Source organism: Daktulosphaira vitifoliae, unplaced genomic scaffold (genome assembly GCF_025091365.1).
Source record: "Daktulosphaira vitifoliae isolate Bord-2020 unplaced genomic scaffold, ASM2509136v1 Scaffold_2, whole genome shotgun sequence".
Lineage (NCBI taxonomy): Eukaryota > Metazoa > Arthropoda > Insecta > Hemiptera > Phylloxeridae > Daktulosphaira > Daktulosphaira vitifoliae.
The window spans coordinates 39544896-39567264 of NW_026099573.1; the positions used below are offsets into that span (position 1 = coordinate 39544896).

The window sequence follows — 22369 nt, forward strand, 5'->3', positions numbered from 1 at the left end:
AAATATTTAAATACAAATGTAACCTTGATTAATATTGGAGCGCGTCGCTGATGGTTCAGCGGTGGAACGTACACTGATTAGACTTAATACTAAAAGACACATTGCTGACCAGCCAAACCAAGATAAAAGACCATACTATAGTGTGACTCGCGCTAACAGTCCCTTTTGCGTGGTTTTACCATTTAACATATTTACTTTTGTATTATTATCTATATAATTATAATTATAACAATGAGTACACAACGAGGAAATAAGTGTATTTTTTTTAATTGCGATAAAAACTGGGTAGCGAGAAATTGTTATGTAATAAGTTAAGATTTTCAACAGAGAAAATTAAGAAAAATGAATAATAGTCAAATTTAAATCAATATTAATAAAATACAAAACACATGTTTTATCGAATTTGTATTTAAAACGAAAAGTTTCATTTAAATCAAATAGCAATCGCCTTTTAGTAATAACTGGTTCTTAACTTAATTTGCGCTAACACCATTAGCCGTACATCAATAATCGTGACTATTACTTGAATATCAGCAAACTGAACAGTTATTATTAAATATTTAATATTTCCGAAAGGATATATAGCGCTATCTTTACGGGTATAAATTAACAAAAAATCGGTTGCCAATTGTCTGAAGCCGTGGCCTATCTATGTGTATTTAATCTATCCTATCAATAGATATACTTTTTGTATTGCCAGTTAGTGTATTTATAAACTCACAACAATGTACCTTACTATCATTGATAATAACAATGCTGAGTACCTGCTAATATCGATGTCATAAAAAACCAATTAGCTACCAGTATTTGTAATCCCTTGTGTATTATACCTATACAGGGTGTTCAGTAAGTCAGGAAACGGGTATCTATTGTTCTCATTGTTTGTAACAATGAGAACAATAGATACCCGTTTCCTGACTTACTGAACACCCTGTATATTAACTCAAAAATTTGAAACTTTAAATGTTTATATCTAATAAACAAATTAAGTTTCATTAAAAATTCAAATGCCATTTATTATTAAATTAAAAACTCAAACATTTTATTAAATTAAAAATATGTGTTCCAATTTAAAAAAACAAAGTTGACACCCTTGCCAGGCATAAGGGATGAACTTAAAAAGTATTACATAGTTAATAATTCAAGAATAATGTGTAACTAAAGATAATAATAAAAAAAAATTTTTAAATTATTATTATTCTGTAAGTAATTGAGTGGGTTATGATAAAAAGAATTACCCTGTATATATATTTTGCAATTTTCAGTTAATAAACACTTTATCTAATGTTACTTTTTTGTAATTAATTTTTTTGGCCCCCCCTGATAAATTTCCTGCGGGCGCCCATGCATGTATACATTATTAAATACTTGTGCTGATTGTTTTTTATTTATAAAAACAAATAGATTACTATATAATTAAGGTTCAAATGGAGTATTTCTAACTGAAATATTTAATTTAAAATAAATGATGATTCTTTTATAAAAATTAAAAATACATGAAAAAACACTTGTTAACATAGAAAAATTTAATTGAGTGAATTCTTATTTTAAAACTTTAACATCACTATAAAAAATGTAAAGCAGTACAAATTCAAACATTTTAATTTTTGGTCGCTCAATTTAATACTAGCAATTTTTCATAAAAAATATGATAAACTTTCATTATTTTAATTTGTTTATCATAACTTATGCATTAATAATGTCTTACTCTTTATATAATACACAAGCTCTGTGTAATACAATAAATAACGTGGAAAAGTTTATCAAAAATGTTATTTCCTATAAGACGATATGGGAAAAAAATTTAAGTAATGTACAATATGCTAGTTATAATGGTTGTATTTATACATTTGATTTTATATTTGATTCGAAAATTACCACAAATAATGCTGATACTAAAATACGAGGAGCTTATTTTATTCTAGGTTGTTCGTATGCAAATGATCTGAGTATCATATTTTTATATGTATTAAAGTTCATTGATAACTGTTTTGATAAATATGCTTTAAATAAAGAATCAATTAATAAATGTACTGCAGATTTCTTGAATATTATACATAGTTTTTGAGATATCGTGAAACAATTGTACTATAGACCACGTAAAAGAGTACGATTTAATAATACGATATCTCGGCGCCAGGATTNAGTTTAAATCCACTGATAAGCCGAATGAAAATGGCATTAGAATCAATCAATAGGTATCATACAAAACCTTTAGAAGAAAGTAATAGCAACAATTATATTTTAAAACATTGTTTAAAAAATTTAATCGTTTCTACGAAATATTTAACAATAGAACTAGCTTCGAAAAACAACCAAAAATACAATCACGATTTATTAACTATTTTGAAAAGGAAATTTGAAATTTGGAATTTTAGTTTAAATGAAGATATTCAACAATATTGTGTATTACAAAGTAAAATCGTGGAAGACCAATTGGTTATTTGGATGGTAAATTTTGGTAAATTGGTAAAAACTAAATTGAGCCAAAATAATCTAAGATTATACGATAATTTCATAAAAAATTTCGATAATTTATCTGAAAAAATTATTCATGATAAGTTTCGAGAGCTTGGATTTGAATATGATCCAAGAATCATTGACAATGAGTATAATAATTTAGAAGAAGAAAACTTGGCGAGGAACTAAATGATACATATTTTGATCGAGAAACCAACGATAATATGTTTACTCAAAATCAATTTTCCTGTTCAGATAATCATGCATACACTAAATCAGAAAATAATGACGGTGATTAAAAAGAAATTATTTTAAATGGAAACTAACTTTAATAAACCAAAATTATATAAAAGTAGCTTACTGTTAAAATATATAAATAAAAACTTAATTTTAAGCTAATAATTAATTTTTGTATAGTACTTAAAAATGTAAACATATTATAAGAGTATTATATGCATTATATCACTTGAATATACAAATATAAAATTTATAAAAATAATAATTCATTTTAAGTAGTATTATACAAATATAAATTTCTGCGGTTTCAATATTGTTAAAATTGAGCGATAGAATAAAATTTAACAAAAATATTTTTTACTTTGTAATATGATTTACTTAAAATTTATTCGTTAGGCGAGTTATTTATTTATTTAATTATGTATGTTATAAATAAGAGTAAATACTAAAGAAAATTATAAATAGATTATTACAAGTGTTAATATTTAAAAAATAATAAAATAAAAACCTAGCACAGGGGGGTCGCGGCAGAGTGGTGATGTGGCATAGTACTAAAGGCATACTAAAAAGTACAAAGCGTACTAGGTAGGCACTAATCTATTCCTTTATTGAGATAACTTTTTTTACGAAGTAAATATATTAGCTTATTATGATCATTATTATTTGTAGCCTTTGAGGAAAGACAATTTCGTGTGGCTCGGGAACGCTCTTCATTTTAGCTTCGATGCGAAGCTGAGAAGGTATTATTTTACTATGATGTGTTTTTTTTTTTTTTGTGTCTGTTACCGCTTTTTCTCAGCTCTCACCGAACCGATTTCTTTCAATGATACGTCAAAAGATCACAAATCGTATCTAGTCGAAGACATTACCCTCAAAAATTGAAAAAATTTCCCTCGTTCCCCGTAAATGGGGGAAACCTCCAAAAAAATTACAAATTTAAAAATCGCTAATATTCGAAATTTTTTCAATTTTTTTTTACTAAAAACTGCCGTAACTTTTTCAAAAATGAACATATAAATATAATTTTTTTTATATAGATGCATGATATCATTACTTTTCATTTGGTATATTTTTTTTTGTAAATTTGACCCTTTATCTGCCCACAGGGGGGGATTTAAAATGACAACTTTTTCACAAAAAATTTACTTTTCAACTTGACTTTTGAAAGTGTTCCGGAAGGTCTGATACTTTAATGTATATCTTAAATTAAAGCTAATGTAATGTACTTTAATTTGAAAAAAAAAATTTGACCTCTGGACTTGTCTTCACGGTGAAAATGGCTACTGAATGCTATTCGTGTGAAAATTCTCGATTTTATTTTTTACATTTTTAACTTTATAATGCCTATAACTTATTGAAAAGTGTATGGATCAACTCCCTTATTTATGAGAAATAATATTTTTTAATAATCCCTTTTTCATTCGACATGCTTTATCTTAATCAAGATATTAATAAGGAACTAGCAGATCATGTAGCTTTTGGAATAATACACCAATTTTTTAAAATTAAACACTATCCAAAGATTTGCATCGAAGCATTTTTTTTTAATAGTGATTTTAATCACTGTCAGATATCATACTTGATCCAACTATGCCATGTCACCACTGTGCCGTGACCCCCTTGTGCTGGGTTTTTTTTTAGAAACTATAGTCCTCCTCATAGTTTTTTCCACTTTAACCACTGTTATTAAGTATAAATTACAAACCTACACACACGTATAAGTCAGTGATTGCGATCGACAAGTTCTGTAGTGGTTGAATTAAATAGATTATATTTAGTAATGGCTTCATAATAATTGTTACGTAAGGTACTTGAGTAGACTAGTTTTTCTCGGTGGTAACATTTTTTTAGAATCCTATTAAATCGAAAGAATGACCTGTGCGTTATCATCCTCTTTTATAATATTCAGACTAACCTGACTTTTTTTATTGATTTTTCTCTATTTTTTAATAAAGCAAAAGGTTTAATATTCCTACGTTGTTTTAATTACTTAGATAATGAGACATAACAAGTGAAATAGATAATACAGATGATTTCATACAACAAACATTTTATCTTCAAAAAAGAAAGAAAAGTAATGGTTTAACATTAAAAACGTAGATTATGTTTATTTGTCAGTGAATACTCTATATATAATTAAAGTTACATTAAAAAAATTATCCAAAATATCGATATTCAATTTTTTGCTTCAGATAAAAATCATAAGAATAATAACAGTACTCGCTTATTATATTATCTGTTTTTATGGAAACCTAGAGTCAGAAATTCAACTCTTTCATTAGATACTGAAGAAGATATAATAATATTACAGTGATATTAATCACAGGTAATTAAATAAATTACAACATAATTAATTTAACAATAAATGATTAATTTCTTGTAATATTTTTTGGAGTCAAAGTTTAAATGGGCTAGTATTTTTGATTCTTATGAAATTAAAAGGACAGTAGGAAGATTTTAGCGTACCATTCCTATATTTAAATATTAAAAATGATAAACTAAATTATGTATTAATATTAAAATATAGTCATTATGATTTTCAACAAGGCGTAAAACGACCTTGAACTGCCCATGATATTATAATTTTATTTGACTTCCATAATTTATTTAATTTATTAATATTTAGGTAACGATATTAATTAAAAAAAAATCAAACTTGTATTTGGTCTTTTTTGTGTGTCATTGAAACTCAAACATACAAAACTATAAATATAATTTTAGCTTCGATGCGAAGCTGAGAAGGTATTAATTTTACTATGATGTGTTTTTTTTATTTATTTATTTTTTGTGTCTGTGAACGCTCAATCTCAGCTTTTGCTGGACCAATTTTGATGAACAATACGTCAAAAGATCCCAAATCGTATCTAGTCAAAGACATTACTTTCAAAAGTTGAAAAAAATTCCTTCGTTTCCCGTAAATGAAGGAAAACCCCCAAAAAATTACAAATTTAAAAATCGCAAATTTTCGAAATTTTTTTAATTTTTTTTACTTAGAATTGCCATAACTTTTTTTAAAATGACCGAATCAATATAATTTTTTTTTTATAGATATCTAAGGTATTTACCTATCATTTTATATATTTTTGTGGACGTTTGACTCTTTACCAGCCCACAGGAATGGTTTCAAAATGGTAACTTTTTCACAAAAAATTAACTTTTTCAACTTAACTTTTGAAAATGTTCCGAAAGACTAACACTTTTATATATACCTTAAATTAAAGCTTATGTAATATACTGTATTGTGAAAAAAAAAATTGACCTCTGGACTTGTCTTCATAGTGAAAATGGACATCAAAGTTAAAGAAAAACGTACGATTTCCGTGAAAAAATTCTTGATTCTATATTTTATATTATTAAATTTATATTGCTATAACTTTTGGAAAAATGTATGGATCGTAGTGAAGTACGGTTACTCAGTCGGTAAAACTTGTATTTAACGCGCTTGGGTACAAGGTTCCAACCCTCGAAGGGCAAGGAATGTTTTGCATTTTTTCTTAATTCTTTTTATGTTAGAATAAATGTTCAACTGCTTTGACTTTTATCTGATTTAGATTCAATAACTTCAATAAAGATCAAGGATTCCATCACTGTAGTCGTCACCCGCGAGAAGAAATTTCTTATTCATATTAAAATTATTTTATTATATTTTAAGTTTTAGCTTCGATGCAAAGCTGAGAAGATATTTTTTTGTGACTATCATTTATTTTCTCTGCTCTAACTTGACCTACTTTTTTTAACGATATGTCAAATGACTACAATTCGTATCTAATTAGAAGATATTACCCTCAAAAATTGAAAAAAAATTCTAATTTATCAATTAAACAGTTACTTATAACATGTTCTCCACACAGACAATAAAAATCATTAACTTCTAATGTTTTCAAAGTATTTATTGAAGAATCAAGTTTGACATGATAATTTGATATGATAAGTTTCAACTACAAAATTAAATCATTTTACTTTGTAATTTAATAATTTATTTACTCTATTTGTGTATGCTACTACTAGACTATAATATTCCAAATATTTTGGTAACAAATTGCTATATAAATCATTTCTAAAAAAAATGATAGTTAGTTTCTCCTGAATTAACTATGGATTTTTACAATCATAATCAAATTTTATAATACGCTCAATGGAGTAAATCTTTTTAACAACTTTGTTTTGATTGGTTCATTTAGTTAAAGTAAATCATTAAAAAAAATTAAGTTCTGAATATTTCAATTGCAGAATCTTTTTAAACACTAGAAGTTACTAGGAAATGATTACTATTACTTCTATTTAAGTTATCTATTACGATAAAAATACAAAATAATATTGAGTTATTCTGATAAATTTACTATAAATAGTCATTATAAAACTTCCTAACTGCATATTTATCTTAACAATACAATTTTATTAATTCTCATAAAATTTTCTATTTAATGATGGCAATGTCAAACTTGCCAATTGAGTTAAAAGTTATGGTAAAATAAATTAATTTTTTTTTATTATAAACATTCATAAAAATCAACTTTAAAGGATTAAAAAAATAGGTTAAATATTTCATTTTCCTTATTTTTAACATATTAATAATCAAAATCAGTATTAATTTAAAACAATTTTTTTTTTTTTATTTTTTTAGTTTTTTCAATACTTGTGCAACATTTTATTATTTTGAAAATACTTCATAATACATGAAAAGTGGTGTACACAGAAATTAAATTTGGCGGGGGGGTTTAGAAATTTAAAGAAAATTAGATGTGACACTGCCCATATTATTCGCTCATAAAAAATCTTGTTTTCGATTACTTTATTGTGGAATTATTTATAGTATGATATGACCTTTTGTAATGTTATTACTTATTGTTTATCGTTTAAAATTATCGCTTAGCTTACAAATTTTGGGGGAGGGGGTTGAAACCCCCCTCTTGCGTACGACGGTGATATGAAAATAGGTAATTAAAAGAAACACATTTTTAATTATGTTACACTTAAAAAATTATTGTATTACAAAACTAAAATGTATTCAAAATGGACTGTGATGACAAGATTTTTTATAATAATAATAAAAATAACCACACACAAGTAGTAATTTTTAAAACTTATATATCTTATAAGTCTACTTATTTTATATATTGTTTTTTACTGGATATTCTCCAATCCGTTTGGTATATTTGTAATTGAGCAAACATCATTGATTATTACGACGATAATTTTGTCAATATTGCTATCAACCACACACATGTTAGACAAAATTTTTAACTTCTTAAGCACATATGGATTCTGAAAAAATATTAAATAATTAAGATAAGTTTTTGATATTCTTATATAAAATCAGAAAAATCCTCTAATATATGTCTATAAATCCATCTACACAAGACCATTAATAAACAATTCATTTTCTATTTTTTTTTAAACAAAAATGAAAAAGATATAAATTTTCTTCTTAAGATTACAAATTAAATAATTTTTAACGATTACTAAGTAATCAATCATATTTATATATATCTTGAAGAATTCGATTGTTTCACTAGTCTTACCTTTGCAAGTGAAAAACAATTTGAAGAAATCGTGTTAATTATATTTTTATAACACGGGAATACATCAATCGATAATTTTAAAGGAGCTGGTGTTTCTATTGTTCCTATTTTAAAAGACAATGCAGGTAATGCTTCAACAATACGATTGTACATTTTAAAAAATATTGCATCAATAACTTGTTTCATCTGAGGAAAAAAATGATAAAATTAAGATCTTTCAATTTTATTATCACAAATGTTTTATTGTTTAATCGTCTAACAAATTTTAGATAGAATTATATGAATTATCAATACTAACTTGATTCCTATGATTAATTTTCTGCATTAATGATTTGATTTCTTGAATGTTCTTGGAATTCGCAAGTTTACGATTTAAAATAATTTCTGGTATATTGCGATTGGATATTAAAGACTAGATAAAAAAATATTTTTTATTTTAACTGATTATTTTGAAAACCAATAAAGTTTTTTCTTACTCCTGCTTTTATCGGGTGATGATGTACATAATTAATTACTCCTTGTGAATTTCTTTGCACGTTGTATCCTATAAACTTAGAAAGTTTTTCGAAACCTACATGAAAGTCACCGTATACCATTACGTTACTATTAGTCACGTTTGTTCGAATTTCTTCAAAATCTCTCAATATTGTCTTTGATTTTGTCGACACATCGAAAATAGTCTGTTAAAAAAATTAAATAATAACTAAAAATAAGAAAAGTATTTATCAAATAATTGTTTCTTACTTGGTCTAAATTTTCCATCCATTTTACATTAAATAAATCTCCCAGACACGTATGGTATTCACTTTCGTCACAATAACATGCATATGAACATTCTCTGGGACCTGATGCAGTAACTGCAATGACTAAAAATATAAAAAAAAGGAATAAAATTAATGTTATTGATATGATCGTAAAAAAATTCACTTTTTGTATCATCGTCAATCAATCCATCAAACATCGAACCTGCGTTGCATGCTTCAATGAACAATACCATCTTAAGAAAAAATATAATAATATAATAAAATTTGTCCCTTTAATAACTTTAAAAAAAAAGTGTTATTAGTAAATAAAAAAATAACTTAAAGACCTCTTTAAGCGAAAACCTTCTAGTAAATATTACCTTTCGGTAGCGACGTTTAGCATGCATTTCTTTTAAAGTCATAATCAAATCATCGGCATATAAAAAAGTATCAGGGAATCCCAAAATACCATTGCTCCCGTGATCGACAAAATTAACAAAAACGTGATCATGTTTACGACTATAACAGACATTTTAAATTATAGAAGAAAATGTTATAAATAATAAATAATTTAAAGCAACAATTGTTAAAAAAATTATCAATATATACCTTTCAATAACTCTTTCAGAACCTTTTCCTTTCATAGCACTTTTATGACCTTTCAGGACATTTAAAAAATTTTCGCTATTTACATCCTAAGATAATGTGTTTGGCACAGTTAAATTTACTTATTCAAAATACAGACAAGTAGTATTATTCTCTACTTACTTTGCCTGAGTAATCAATTTTTATTCCTTTATAGACATCGACTCCATCAGGCTGATTAATTAAAGTTCCTGGCACCGGATTGCTGAAAGATAGAATAAAGTTCATAATGGATATTTGGTATTATTTACGAGATAATTATTTTATTATTTTGTAATTAAAATACTTTGTGTGATTTGCTACATCATCTGCCATCATGACAATTATATTTTCATCTGGAATTCCATTTCTTTTAACAATTTGATATGCATGAGCTATATCTGCCTATTTAAATAAGTAAAACATTATAAAATGAGTTCATTATTTTATAAATAATTAAATATTCATCTGAATCAAATTAAAAAACATTGGGTTATTATGTATAATCAATTATGATTGTTTTATTTTTATAAGAATCAAACGAAGATACAATATTACATGGCAATAATTTCAAATTATAATATATAATGGTAGTGCAAATATATACAACTTCATACATTTATTGAATGATTTTACCTGATGTCTATAGTTATCCCAACCGCTTGATCCACTAATTAGAAATACCCATTTTTTTCCAATGAAAATCAGATTATCGTCATTTTCATATCCAAGTGACCCAATTGCTAATATTGATGCTAATAAAAAGCTAAGTATACCTATATATGTATAATAGTATTGTACATTAGATATTATCTTTAAATATAGTGCATAAATAATGTTTACTAAATAAAATTATGTATATTTGTTACAATATTAAATAATAAATATGTAAAGTAATTAAATTTAACTAAAATACATAAAATATGAAAACTCATAAAAAGGGTAAAGTTTTTTTCTATGCTATATTTCGATGATTTTTTTGTGGTTTTGTAAGCTGTATAAAAATTATACAATATTCCATACTAAAAACTTCAATCTTACCCATTATGATAGACTGACAATATTTAATCTATTTTTTGTTTCACCTAGAATATTAAATTATTTTAAATATAGCTTTATATATAGGTTTCATAATGTTTTGAAAACTTATTAAGATCATTAAAAATCAAGTACTAAGATAAGAGTTAAAAGTGGAAAGGTATCTTTCAAATAGGAAGGATGACTTAATAATCAATGGGTTTTTCATGATATAGGATGTGTTAAATAGAAACTGTACTCAATATGTAAAGAATATTAATTAATGATAAGATTTGATTGTATACAATACAAGTTTATTTGTTTTAATATATCGTATAAGGGTCATTCCATATGAAATCACTTAATGTAACTGCTGCCATAGTTCAGAAATGTTTGAAATTTTTATCATAGAATTCTTAAAGGTCATTAAAAATAATTCATTTTTTTTATTGTTTTTTTTTACCAGATAGTGCAATTTTTATAATTAAAAATATGAAAAAACCCCTTAAGTTCTTGATCCTATAATTTCATATTCAAATAAGATGTTATTGTGAAACTAACACTATTTTACTCATATTAAATAGTAAATAGTATTTTTTTCTTAAGTTTATGAGTTTTTAATTTTTTATTAACATTTTTATTTTGATTTGAATTTTTTATATATTGCAGTATTTTAATAGCAAAATTTAAACGTCAAAATATGTTTTAATTAATTTTTTTTTTCAGTAACATCTAGGTATGTTATTTTAAAGTTTCAAATTTACATAGTTATCTTTAGGAAATTAAAATGTCCGCTGAAAATTTGATGACGGAGAAATAATTTTACTACCACTTATGGAGTTTTAAAATGTTAAATTTACGTTTTATCAAAAATTCACAAACTACGTAATTTTCAATATTTAATTTTAATTCTTTGCATTTATTCTGCACGAAAATAAAATACTACATACTATTATAAGCAACTAATTTTAAAGTCGTAATTTTTTCAAATATTATGTATTTTAAATAATTTTATTAATTGAAAAATATAATAAAATTTGTTATATTTTTGAGTGTAATAAAGAATAATTTTTATTATAATTTTCCTTTTAATTTTTTCTAAAATGTAATTTAATTCGTTTGTGCTGTGTATCGTGTATCAGGAAAGTGTGTGTTTAGCAAATATGATAATGTATCATTAACATTATTGGTGAACATGTCATCTATCAGTAGTATTGCCGACTGATTTGTATAGTCTATACCCTAGCTATCACAGAAGTCTAGATGCTATAGGAGATGTGGTATTTTTCCACAGAACTTCTTCCAGCTTTTCTTTTGGACTTTTTCAATGCAGATTTGTAGTTCCTTTAGGCATCCTTATAGAACTCCCAGTGTTGTTCCAAATCTGATTTCATCTCTTTATTTAAGAGCTTGTGTGAACTTTCTTAATTTAGAAAGGTTAGTATTCTATTAAGCTACACTCTGTAGCTGTATCTTACCTTTTTATTGAAGGACAGTTTTTCTTGTAAGTCGAATTAATGGAGTCTTGTAAGATATTTACAGCCTTTTCAGTACTTTGTCTCCTTTCAGTACTTTGTACCTAATCTAAATTGTAGGTTATTCTTGATTACAAAGGTAGGTTTGCTACCTTTGTTCACTATACTGAGGTTTGTAGTCAGTAGCAGATTCATTCCTTTTTTTGTGTTGTTAATTCTTCTCCAAATAGTGTGATGAGCATTAGCATCCATACCTAGAATGAGTTCTAATTTTTCATTTTTACTAAAATGATTAAACATTATTAGGTACCTACTTAGGTCTGAGGCCTCATATAGTAGGTATCCTGAGTCTACTATAATATTTTTAACATCAATTAGTATTACTCTAATAATTATTAAGTCTGCACTTGATTGATTGAGTACTAAGCTGGCTTTTACTACTTCGTTAAATAAATTACGAGTTCTTAGTTTATCTGCTTGCTTATGAAACAGATTAAAATTTCTTAGATTCAGCCCCTTAATCTGATTAACATTTATCCTTGGTTCCTAAATAAGTACTATATGTAATGGTGTTATATTCCTCACAGTTAGGGTCCTTAGTAATGCACTAATAGCCTTACTGTGATGCAGGTTTATTTGTATTAAAAAATTACTAGTGTTACTCACATGGACCTCGATTTTATAACAAATCATCTTCTTTACTGATATTTGCATACTTCTTGAATTTATATTTATTAAATAATCAAGCTACTTCTAGTTTACTACCAAACGCAATGTTTCTATAACTAAAACAGTTGGTTTAATTTTTCGATATTTTAATCTTTATTTTTAAATGCAACTACACTGTAAGAAATTGTACAAAAAATTTTATTCGCCAGTATATTTTTATTGTACACGTCAATTTTACATACAAGTAGTATAATTTTGACGTAGAGAATTAAAATTTTATATACAAGTATAACACTTTTATCACAATTTATCTTAATTTTTTCACCATGACATATGTAAAAAACTTCCAGTACGTATATGAAAAAATTCGACATTTTTTTTTACTCAATTAATAGTAGGTAAAAGTCTTTACTGTACCAAAATAAAAATTATTTTTATTCATTATTGGCTTAAAAATTAAATAAGTATAATAATAATAATAATTAATCCATAAAATTTCATATGGTATTAGTTTCTATGATAAAAATATTCATGATACCAGAACTAATTTAATAAAATACAAAAAGTACAATTTCTAACGGGTTTCTAAATATATTGTGTTTTTATAAAATGAGCGAATATGAAAATATACGGATAGATTTTCAAGAATGTTGTGACTTTGGCTTAAATTTTCCCGATAAAACAATAGTGGAAATTTTAAAACCATCTTCACCGCTTGTTCCGCCTATGTGTTGCCCTCCAATAAAAAATGTTTGCAAAAAAATTATCAAGGAAGATAGTAAACTTGAAAAAATAACGCCAGGACCTTGTTCTCCATGTATCAAAAATGAATCTAAATGTGATGAGCAGGATATTAAAAATATTACATGCTGCCCTAAATCTCCAAAATCATCTTCTAAGTGTGCAGAATGGGACATTTTAAATGACACATGTAGTCCAAATTCTTCAAAACCATCTTGTGGTTGTGGTGATGAGATGATTCTAGTTGATACCCCTACATTTTTAAAAAATTGTTCATGGATGACGCCGATGCCTTCATCCATAAATAAAGAGTATAGTAAAACTATACCTAAACAAGTACCAATGGATAAACTTTATACTGATTGTTGAAGTTAAAAGCTGTCTATATAATAACAACTGCATGAAACATTAGTAATCATAATCAAATAAATTCACCGATATATTTATAAATAATTATTAAATAAATAAAAAATGTTGTTCAGTAAGTTATCATTTAAACTAATGAAAATTACACGGGTGTTGATCAAATTCTCTCTGATTTATTTTTATTTAATAAATATATAAATACATTTAGGTAGAGCTTATTTGTATTCCTCTCAAATTAATTATAATATTAATTCTTTTAACGATTATAAGATCAATTTTTTTTATTAAAATTGTATCCAAATGACACTTCAAATAAAAAAAAATTACTGAGTGTTATTTATTATTTAAATTTTTGGTAGTAAATGTTATTGGATGTCTATTTTATATATATTTATGAATCACATGACTTGTATTCATTAATTACAAAATAGTTATATAGTTTACGCTAACTAATGTATCAAGATTTAAGTACTAATGATAATTTTTATTACAAACAATAATCTAAAGAGTATTTTTTTAATATTAATCGATAATGGTAATAGTATACTACAGAAAGATCAATTTAAGTGAATGATGTAATTAGATATAGTTATAATAGTAACTCATTATTACTTACAATTATTATATGCGTAGTAACTAATTCAAACAAAATAATGTAAAATTAGGTCTATGAAACTTTATATCAGTACAAGTATAAAAATTAACTCCATTTTAAACAGAGTGAATAATTATTCATTCTGTTTGAGCTATGGATAGTTGCAAATATGTCATGATATACACAATATATCATTAATGTCATAATGTATTATTTAAGACTTCAATTAATCAATCACACAAAATGATATGTATACCAATAAAAATAATATATATTATATATTCGTAGAAAAAAGCATATATTAATTATATAAAACAAACAGGAAATAATAAACAATATGTAATAGTAATGTGTTAGACATAAGGTAATAAATATGAAAGATTTTATAGAAAAACGGTAGATCATTACTGCTAAAAATGTAATAAATAACATGTAGTAAATTACGATTAATAAAGAAATAATGGTGTATCGTCGGTGATCACTTCTTGCCTTTGAAATACCATCAAAATTAATATAAAAAGCCCAAAATAATGAGCATTCTGGCTCAGATGTCCTGATGATGGTCAGAATGCTCTCACTCAGATGCGGTCAGTTATTCATAGAGGCACTAACTACGCAAATCAGTCCAAATTTTCATAACGAAATATATGCGAGAAGTGATCCGCCGTCTCTACAATTATTTTTGTACAAGAATACAATATCTATTTATTTAAAAGTGTCAGAGAAAATATCAAGGTAGGACACTAATAATTTCATAAAAAATTTATAAAGTTTAGAATTAAATTTTATGAGTACATACATTAAGTAGGCATGAGGTGACTCAATCCCTCCTATCATCGATAACCGTCAAGACTCGTGGCATTATTGATATTAATGAATTGATAATTAATCACAATAAATTTCATATTAATAGAATAAAGATTACTTTATTTTTCTATCATCTTCTATCTTTATTACAGACCCTCGTACTTATATCCTGAATAATAATATTATTAATAAAACAAGAGTAGTGTGGCTCAAACTAGCACCTAACATCCCTTTATATTTTATTTTATTTAATTCTTTCTTTTAAGCTTCTACAAGAGTAAGTTCTTTTTGAGTCACTACAAATATCAATACGAAAATTCCACACTTCATAAAAAAAATATACATTATAAAAAATAATCAAAAAATTCCGATATGCCAGTATGGTATTTTTAATGTATAATTTAGTTTTAAACACAAGTAATATAACTTTGACGTAAGTAACAAAAATGTTTACACAAATGTAACATTTTTGTCATTAATTATCCAAATTTTCCCTGTTATATTATACGTTAAAAACTTTCAATGCGTGTATATGAAAATTCGGACATTTTTTTAAGAGTATACGAAGTAAAATTATTAATTATTTCAATAGTTACATTTTCTAAACAAAATGTACCTAATGTAAGTTATCCAATGAAATTGGAAGATAATAAATGTTAAACTAAACATTAATTAAATGTTAAAACTTTTTGCTTAATCTTGTAACGCATCAAACGGGAAAGTTTACAAAATAATCATTTTAATTTACATTTTTGAGGATTTTGGGATTATATACTAGTATTTAAGAGTTTCTGTACTATATATTAGCTTCGATGCGAAGATGAGAAGGTATTGGTTTTACCATGATGTGTTTTTATTTTGTATGTCTGTTGCCACTTATTCTCAGCTCTCACTAGACCGATTTTATAAACAATATGTCAAAAGATCACAAATCGTATCCAGCTGAAGAAATTACCCTTTAAAATTGAAAATATTTCACTCGTTCCCCATAAATGGGAGAAATCTCTAAAAAATTACAATTTTGAAAATCAGTAATTTTTGACATTTTTTTTACTTTATTTTTTTCTTAAAACTTCCATAATTCTTTCAATAATTAACAAATCAACATAATTTTTGTTATATTGAAACCTTAGTTAAGTCCCTTTCATTTGATATCATTTTTTTGATGATATAACACTTAACCTGATCACAGGGGGTGATTTAAAATAGAAACTTTTTTACAAAAACTAACTTTTTTAGCTTAACTTTTGAAAATGTTCCTGATATATGCGTCCTTTAAATATGTGTCAAAATAAAGCTCACAATAAATACTACAAGTACAATAAAAAAAATTGTACTTTCACCTTTTCTTCTATGGGAAAATAGCCGTCGAATTTAATAAAAATGTAATTTTTATGTAATAATCACTATTTAACATAAAATATTTTAATACTGAAAACTGCCATAATTTTTTTTGATATAAAAATCTTAGAAGTTTCCTTTTTAAATGATATCATTTTTTAATATCTAATTTTAAACCTGCCTTAATCAAATAATAAGTAGCTTAAACAGCTTTATCTATACAAACTATAACAATCGTTAATTTCTTATATTTTTAAAGTAATTATTGTCGAATTAGATTTGATATGATAAAAGTATTTAACTACAAAAGTAAATAATTTTACTTTATAATTAATTAATTTTTTAAGTCTACTTGTGTGTGCAACTACTAATCTATAATATTTCAAAATTTTTTGTAACATGTTGCTATATAAATCATAAATCTAAAAAAAAATGATATTTAGTTTCACCTGAATTTAACAATGGATTTTTACAATTATAATCAAATTTTATAATACGCTCAATTGAGTTGGGTTGGGTTTTTTTTTCTAGAACCTTCGGAATATTTACTTTCGAAAAATTAGTGCCAATGATATTTTCTATTTTGATCTATGTGTCGCTATCTACATCACAAAAATTGACGAACATCGACAATTTATTTAGTGTATAAGGCGTCCTTAAACAAGATTAAATTAAGTGCATTATTATAAGAAATGTTATGATGATTAAATAAACAAATAAAATCATAACTGTAAATTTTAAGGGCTCGGCCTAGCCTAAAGGGTAAACGTATGTTTCGGCGCACTGGGTCCCAGTTTCAAATCTCAGGGTGCCAATCTTATGATTTCCTCATTGGTGGTCTCTGGTGCTAGCCGACTGTAATATCTGTCCCGTGCATCATTGGCCTAGCCGAGAACTAACTATCTTTGACTTCCTGACATGTGAAAAAAGGCCATCACCCTCTGTAGCATGTTAATTTCGGGGAATAGAAAGATTTAAAACTGATTATTATTATCATATGAAATTTCATGGTAAAAAAATTATGATTATTTGTTTTATTGCATACCCGATCAATCGGGAAGCAACTAATAGTTAGCATGTAAATGCTGCTTTTGTAAGTTTACTATTTCATCATATTCGCCTACTTGGTAAATTAATTTAGGAATCATTTTAATTGTTTCTTTAAAAATCTATTGGAGTGCGATGCCAATGTTTAATTGCATCTATAAGATAAACAGTAAAATATATTTTTTATAGTTAAAATTATAAGTAGGAATTGTTATGCCGCTCCTTTTGCTAAATATATAATAATGCAATTTTAATGTTTAACTTAAATGCAACAAATAAATTTTTTAAAAATTATAATGTGATATTATTATTTTTGGGTGTGCACTTAACATCAAACCAAGCAATTTGATTAAAGAATACGTTAACAGAAGGAATTCTAGAATATTTTTCCTTTTGGTTCTTAAGAATTGAACTACAATATAAAATTATTCATTATGTTAGAGCATTAAATAAAATATTTACACTTTCTTTTCTAATGAGCAATATTTGTTTGTTTAAACATAATCTGTATTCAAGATCAAGTTTTTTTTTTGTTCCAACTTCAACTTTAGTTGCTGACTATAAAACTATAACTAGATTAAAGTTTGTAAAAATTATATTTTTTAAATTTACAATACGATTTAATAATAGTTATTAAATCGTAAAAAGTAAGATCATAGTGATCTTACTTTTTTAGAATATTGTTTAGAATAATGTCAATCTTAATCTGGACTTCCAATAAACGAAGAAAACAGCTACTACTAACGTGATGTATTATTAGATTGCTTCATGCGGTGGCTTATGTAATGTCTTGATAATCCCAATCAGAAATTAACAACAGGTGCAGTATTATACGCTATTGCTGGTAGTTTTGGCGCAGTAGCGGTTACTAGTACTGGAACAATACTGCCATATGTCTGATGGTAACCCATTTCTGTACCAACCGATCAGTACTGGCGACTTCATTAAGCCATTAATACGCCAATATTGTACCAGCTATGGCAGCCAAGAATTGATCACCAATACTATTTTTAAATAAATCAAAAAGACTGTTTTCGAATTAATTACTAAAACTATACTTATCTACTTCTTTTACCTCGAGAGAGTAATCCATCAAACATGTCCCTGGTTTTAACAAAAGTCAATATCTGTTAATATGATACGTAGCAATAATGAAAAATGAAATTAACCTATTATAAGAAATTTACCAACTATATGGGAGATCAGAACTTAACTGTATACTTCGTAGCTCTCTACATTTCAAAATGATGTGTCGTAATATGCACAATGTTCTGCATTACGCATCTTACATTATCAATAAAAAATTATTACTCTATATTTAATACCAATTGTATACAACACAAATAATTAATTTATCTGTCATAACATATACACATTGTACACTAGCTATTATATATGTATATACATGTTAAATTGATTATTGTATACTATGCATCTTATCTTAAAAATAATTATCATGTTATGTTCAAATTTTACACAATAAACTGAAAATCACTAAAAGCGCTGACGGCAACAACCTATGAAGGGGGTAATTAAAAATAATATAAAAAGGCTTAATTCTGCTTACACAAGCAAGAGAGAGCGTGCCAGCAAGAGAGCAGAATTCTCTCTTCCTTTTGAAGACCTGAATTCAACAAGGAATTCAGAATTCTTCTATTTTGATTTTGAACAAACTAGCCGCGACCCCGTGTTGTTGTCGGTACATTTTAAAGATATATTGAATACAATTATTTTGCGTTAACTCTTTATTTTATTATAAATATTTACGCAAACTTTGATGATCTTTGTACAAGCCAAATAAAAAAGTAAGTAAATTTATATTAACCCAATTATTTAGAATTAATAATCTGAGTAAAGAATAATAAAGCAATAGATCACATATTTATATTCAAACTTTATTAATTGTTGTTGACTAGTTCGTACCTTATACATAATCACATTACATGGTATTCGTGAGATGGCCACCGCCTCTTCGTTGCCTAAAAGAGTTTAAAACCTAATGTGATTTCTACTGTATATATAAACACTTCGACTGGGTATTCGTGAGATGGCCACCGCCTCTTCGTTGCCTCAGTGTATTATTTCAGGTACTTACCAGTTAGATCATTTGTAATATCTCTATAGAGAAACTTTAATGATTTCTTTTTATATCTACTTGTCTTTATTATTCTAAACCCTCGGACTCTACAACCCCGATAGAACCTCGTTGCTCCTGAGTTGACCAAATCCCTAACATCCAACCTTGGTCAAACAAAATTCCCCATACACCGTTTTTGCTTATTTATTTTTTTTGTATTACTACAGATGATTATAATATTTATAAAAATATTATCAAAAAATTCCACTAAATCATCGTAATGGTTCATACAAAAACATATTAATGAGAGATCTAATGAAATTGATTTTTTTTTTACTAATTATACTAATTAAAAATGAAATCACTTTGTACTTAAACTTTTGTAAAATAATTTATACAAGATAATTTTTTTAACTCTACACTAAATTTCTTTTAAGATAACAATTATGTTTAAAAATTATTATTTGTATTTTTCAGTTTCATATATTTCTCGATCATAATTTTTCATATAGCAATATACATATTTCACTGACTTATAAAATGCAATATATTATACATATATGTAATTTTCTTATATTAAATTTTCAAAATATTTTTTATCGCAAATTAAACTTTCTAACACCTTAAATTTATTTTGAATATAAACATACAATCAAGTTTACTATTCCATCAGAAAATTGTCTTAGTTTTAGCATATGGAATATTCTTTCCCAAATAACTCTGTGAAAAGCTATTTCATAATCTATGAAACATAAATATATATATAAGGCTTTGTTTTATTCTAACATTCTCTCGGGCATAAACCGTAGTATTCCTATTGTATCTCAGGTTCTCATATTTAGGTGGAAACCAAACTGGGTGGATTGCCATAAAAATGATAAATATTAAGAAGCCATCAAAAATTAGGAAGCCATAAAAATACATAAAAATTAAGAAGCCACAAAAATGCATGAAAATTAAGAAGCCACAAAAATTATGAAGCCATAAAAATTCTTGAAAATTAAGAGGCCACAAAAATCCATAAAAGTTAAGAAGCCATAGAAATTTATAAAAATTAAAAAAAACCATAGAAATGCATTAAAATTAAGAAGCCATAGAAATTTAAGAAAATTAAGAAGCCATAAAAATTTAAAAAACCATAGAATTACATAATATCGAGGAAGCTATAGAAATACATAGAAATTAAGAAGCCAAGAAATTTAAGAAGCTTTAAAATACTAGTTTACTATAATATTTGTGCGTTATATTGTAGTATTTTAAAATTTTGTCAAATATTTTTGAAAATTCAATGATCATTTTTTTTAACCGTTATGCAAAATTTATTTGATCAAACGTTATCATAAAAAAAACAATTTGATTAATAACATATTTGAAATTTGGGATAGTGATAGTTAAGTGCAATTAAGCCCTAACTTTTTTTAATTTTTATAGTAATTGAATAATTTAATTAACAAATATTATAATGTAATATAATTTTATAAGTACCCTTAACACCTTATGAAGATAAAATTTTATTTCCGATTGTTTTTTGCTACATCATTGTACACTATAACAATTATGTTTTATTTGGTATTCTTTTAAGTTCGATGCAAATCTAAGAAGGCATTAATTTTACTGATGTGTTTTTTTTTTTTTGTGTCTGTTGCCACTTTTTTTATGGACCGATTTCTTTCAACAGTGTGTGATAAGATCCCAAATCGTATCTATTTGAAGACATTACCAATAAAAATTGAAAAAAATACCTTTGTTTCCTATAAATTGAGCAAATTCCCCAAAAAATTATAATTTTTAAAATTGGTAGATTTTCACTTTTTTCCTTAAAACTGTCCTAACTTTTTCAAAAATTAACAAATCAAAATAACCTTTTTTTATTGAGATATCGATTTTTAGAAATTCTGACCCAATAACTATCCAAAGTAGGGTATTCAAAATAGCCACATCCTTACAAAAGTCAACCTTTTCAACTTAATTTTTGAAAATATTTCGGAAATAATACGTCGTATTATTTCTGAAAAGAAGTCATATATTTTTTTTTTTTGTCAAACTAAAAAGTTAATATAAAAATTGTTTTTATTGTTATTTTACATATAAACAATAATCAAAAGGTAACTTATATAATTTGTTTAAAAAAATTAACTAAAAAGAAGTGATGTTGAAGTTCATAAATAAAATTATTACAAAGAACGCACAGTATATTTTGTATGACTAATTATTTCATTTTATATGATATACAATTAACAATTGATCAGAGTCGCGAGGTTGAAATGAAAATTTACAATCCATTTGAAAAGGCCATATCTCAAACACGTTCATTCCCTCATAAAATAATCCAATAGGTATAAATAGTCAATATTACATCATAGTTGGTTTTTTATAAGGGAATTCAATAATTCAACTCTTATTCAATTTTAATCTAAATTTATTTTCATCTTTAAAAACAGTTTTTACGTTTCCTGAAAAATAAAATTTTAATTAAAATATTAGTAACTAATACTAAATCAAACAACGATTAATATCGTGTTTGGGTAAGATATGAATTATTTAAAAACAGCGCCGATATAGTTATCGTCTCTATTTCAAAAATCGTAAGCCATTTGCCATAATTAACAAAAATATCAACTTCTGAATTCCTGGTACCTATCAAAATT

The 22369-nt window shown here is 25.6% G+C and overlaps 2 protein-coding genes and 1 long non-coding RNA gene across 3 annotated transcripts; 1 reads left to right on the top strand and 2 right to left on the bottom strand.

The window, feature by feature from the left end:
• Window positions 1-3245: 3245 nt before the first annotated feature.
• On the top strand, window positions 3246-4987 carry LOC126897580 (uncharacterized). Its single transcript, XR_007702133.1, has 3 exons — window positions 3246-3437; window positions 4692-4771; window positions 4890-4987. It is a non-coding gene; the product is annotated as an uncharacterized LOC126897580 (long non-coding RNA).
• Window positions 4988-7342: 2355 nt separating this feature from the next.
• Window positions 7343-10743, bottom strand: LOC126897567 (legumain-like). The gene is made up of 12 exons (XM_050671268.1): window positions 10628-10743; window positions 10223-10362; window positions 9894-9991; window positions 9731-9812; window positions 9572-9657; window positions 9343-9481; window positions 9147-9216; window positions 8964-9085; window positions 8696-8899; window positions 8518-8631; window positions 8220-8405; window positions 7343-7962 (listed from the first exon to the last, which is right to left on the bottom strand). The coding sequence occupies exons 1-12, from the start codon at window positions 10629-10631 to the stop codon at window positions 7822-7824; spliced, it is 1386 nt and encodes a 461-aa protein (XP_050527225.1). The 5' UTR covers window positions 10632-10743; the 3' UTR covers window positions 7343-7821.
• A 955-nt stretch (window positions 10744-11698) lies between these two features.
• Window positions 11699-13070, bottom strand: LOC126897575 (uncharacterized). Its single transcript, XM_050671290.1, has 3 exons — window positions 12745-13070; window positions 12393-12624; window positions 11699-12332 (listed from the first exon to the last, which is right to left on the bottom strand). Exons 1-3 carry the CDS (start codon window positions 12790-12792, stop codon window positions 12169-12171), a joined length of 444 nt encoding a protein of 147 aa, XP_050527247.1. The 5' UTR covers window positions 12793-13070; the 3' UTR covers window positions 11699-12168.
• Window positions 13071-22369: the final 9299 nt, after the last annotated feature.

What these genes read in the sequence shown, in the direction of transcription:
- LOC126897567 (XM_050671268.1), bottom strand. An exon ending in GATTGACGATGATACAAAAA is followed by an intron (nt 9,086 to 9,146) that starts GTGAATTTTTTT and finishes TTATATTTTTAG; the next exon opens with TCATTGCAGTTACTGCATCA. An exon ending in ATCACCCGATAAAAGCAGGA is followed by an intron (nt 8,632 to 8,695) that starts GTAAGAAAAAAC and finishes TTTTTTATCTAG; the next exon opens with TCTTTAATATCCAATCGCAA.
- LOC126897575 (XM_050671290.1), bottom strand. Translation starts at nt 12,792, where the DNA reads ATGCAAATATCAGTAAAGAAGATGATTTGTTATAAAATCGAGGTCCAT. An exon ending in GTTATAAAATCGAGGTCCAT is followed by an intron (nt 12,625 to 12,744) that starts GTGAGTAACACT and finishes GTACTTATTTAG; the next exon opens with GAACCAAGGATAAATGTTAA. An exon ending in ATATGAGGCCTCAGACCTAA is followed by an intron (nt 12,333 to 12,392) that starts GTAGGTACCTAA and finishes AACTCATTCTAG; the next exon opens with GTATGGATGCTAATGCTCAT.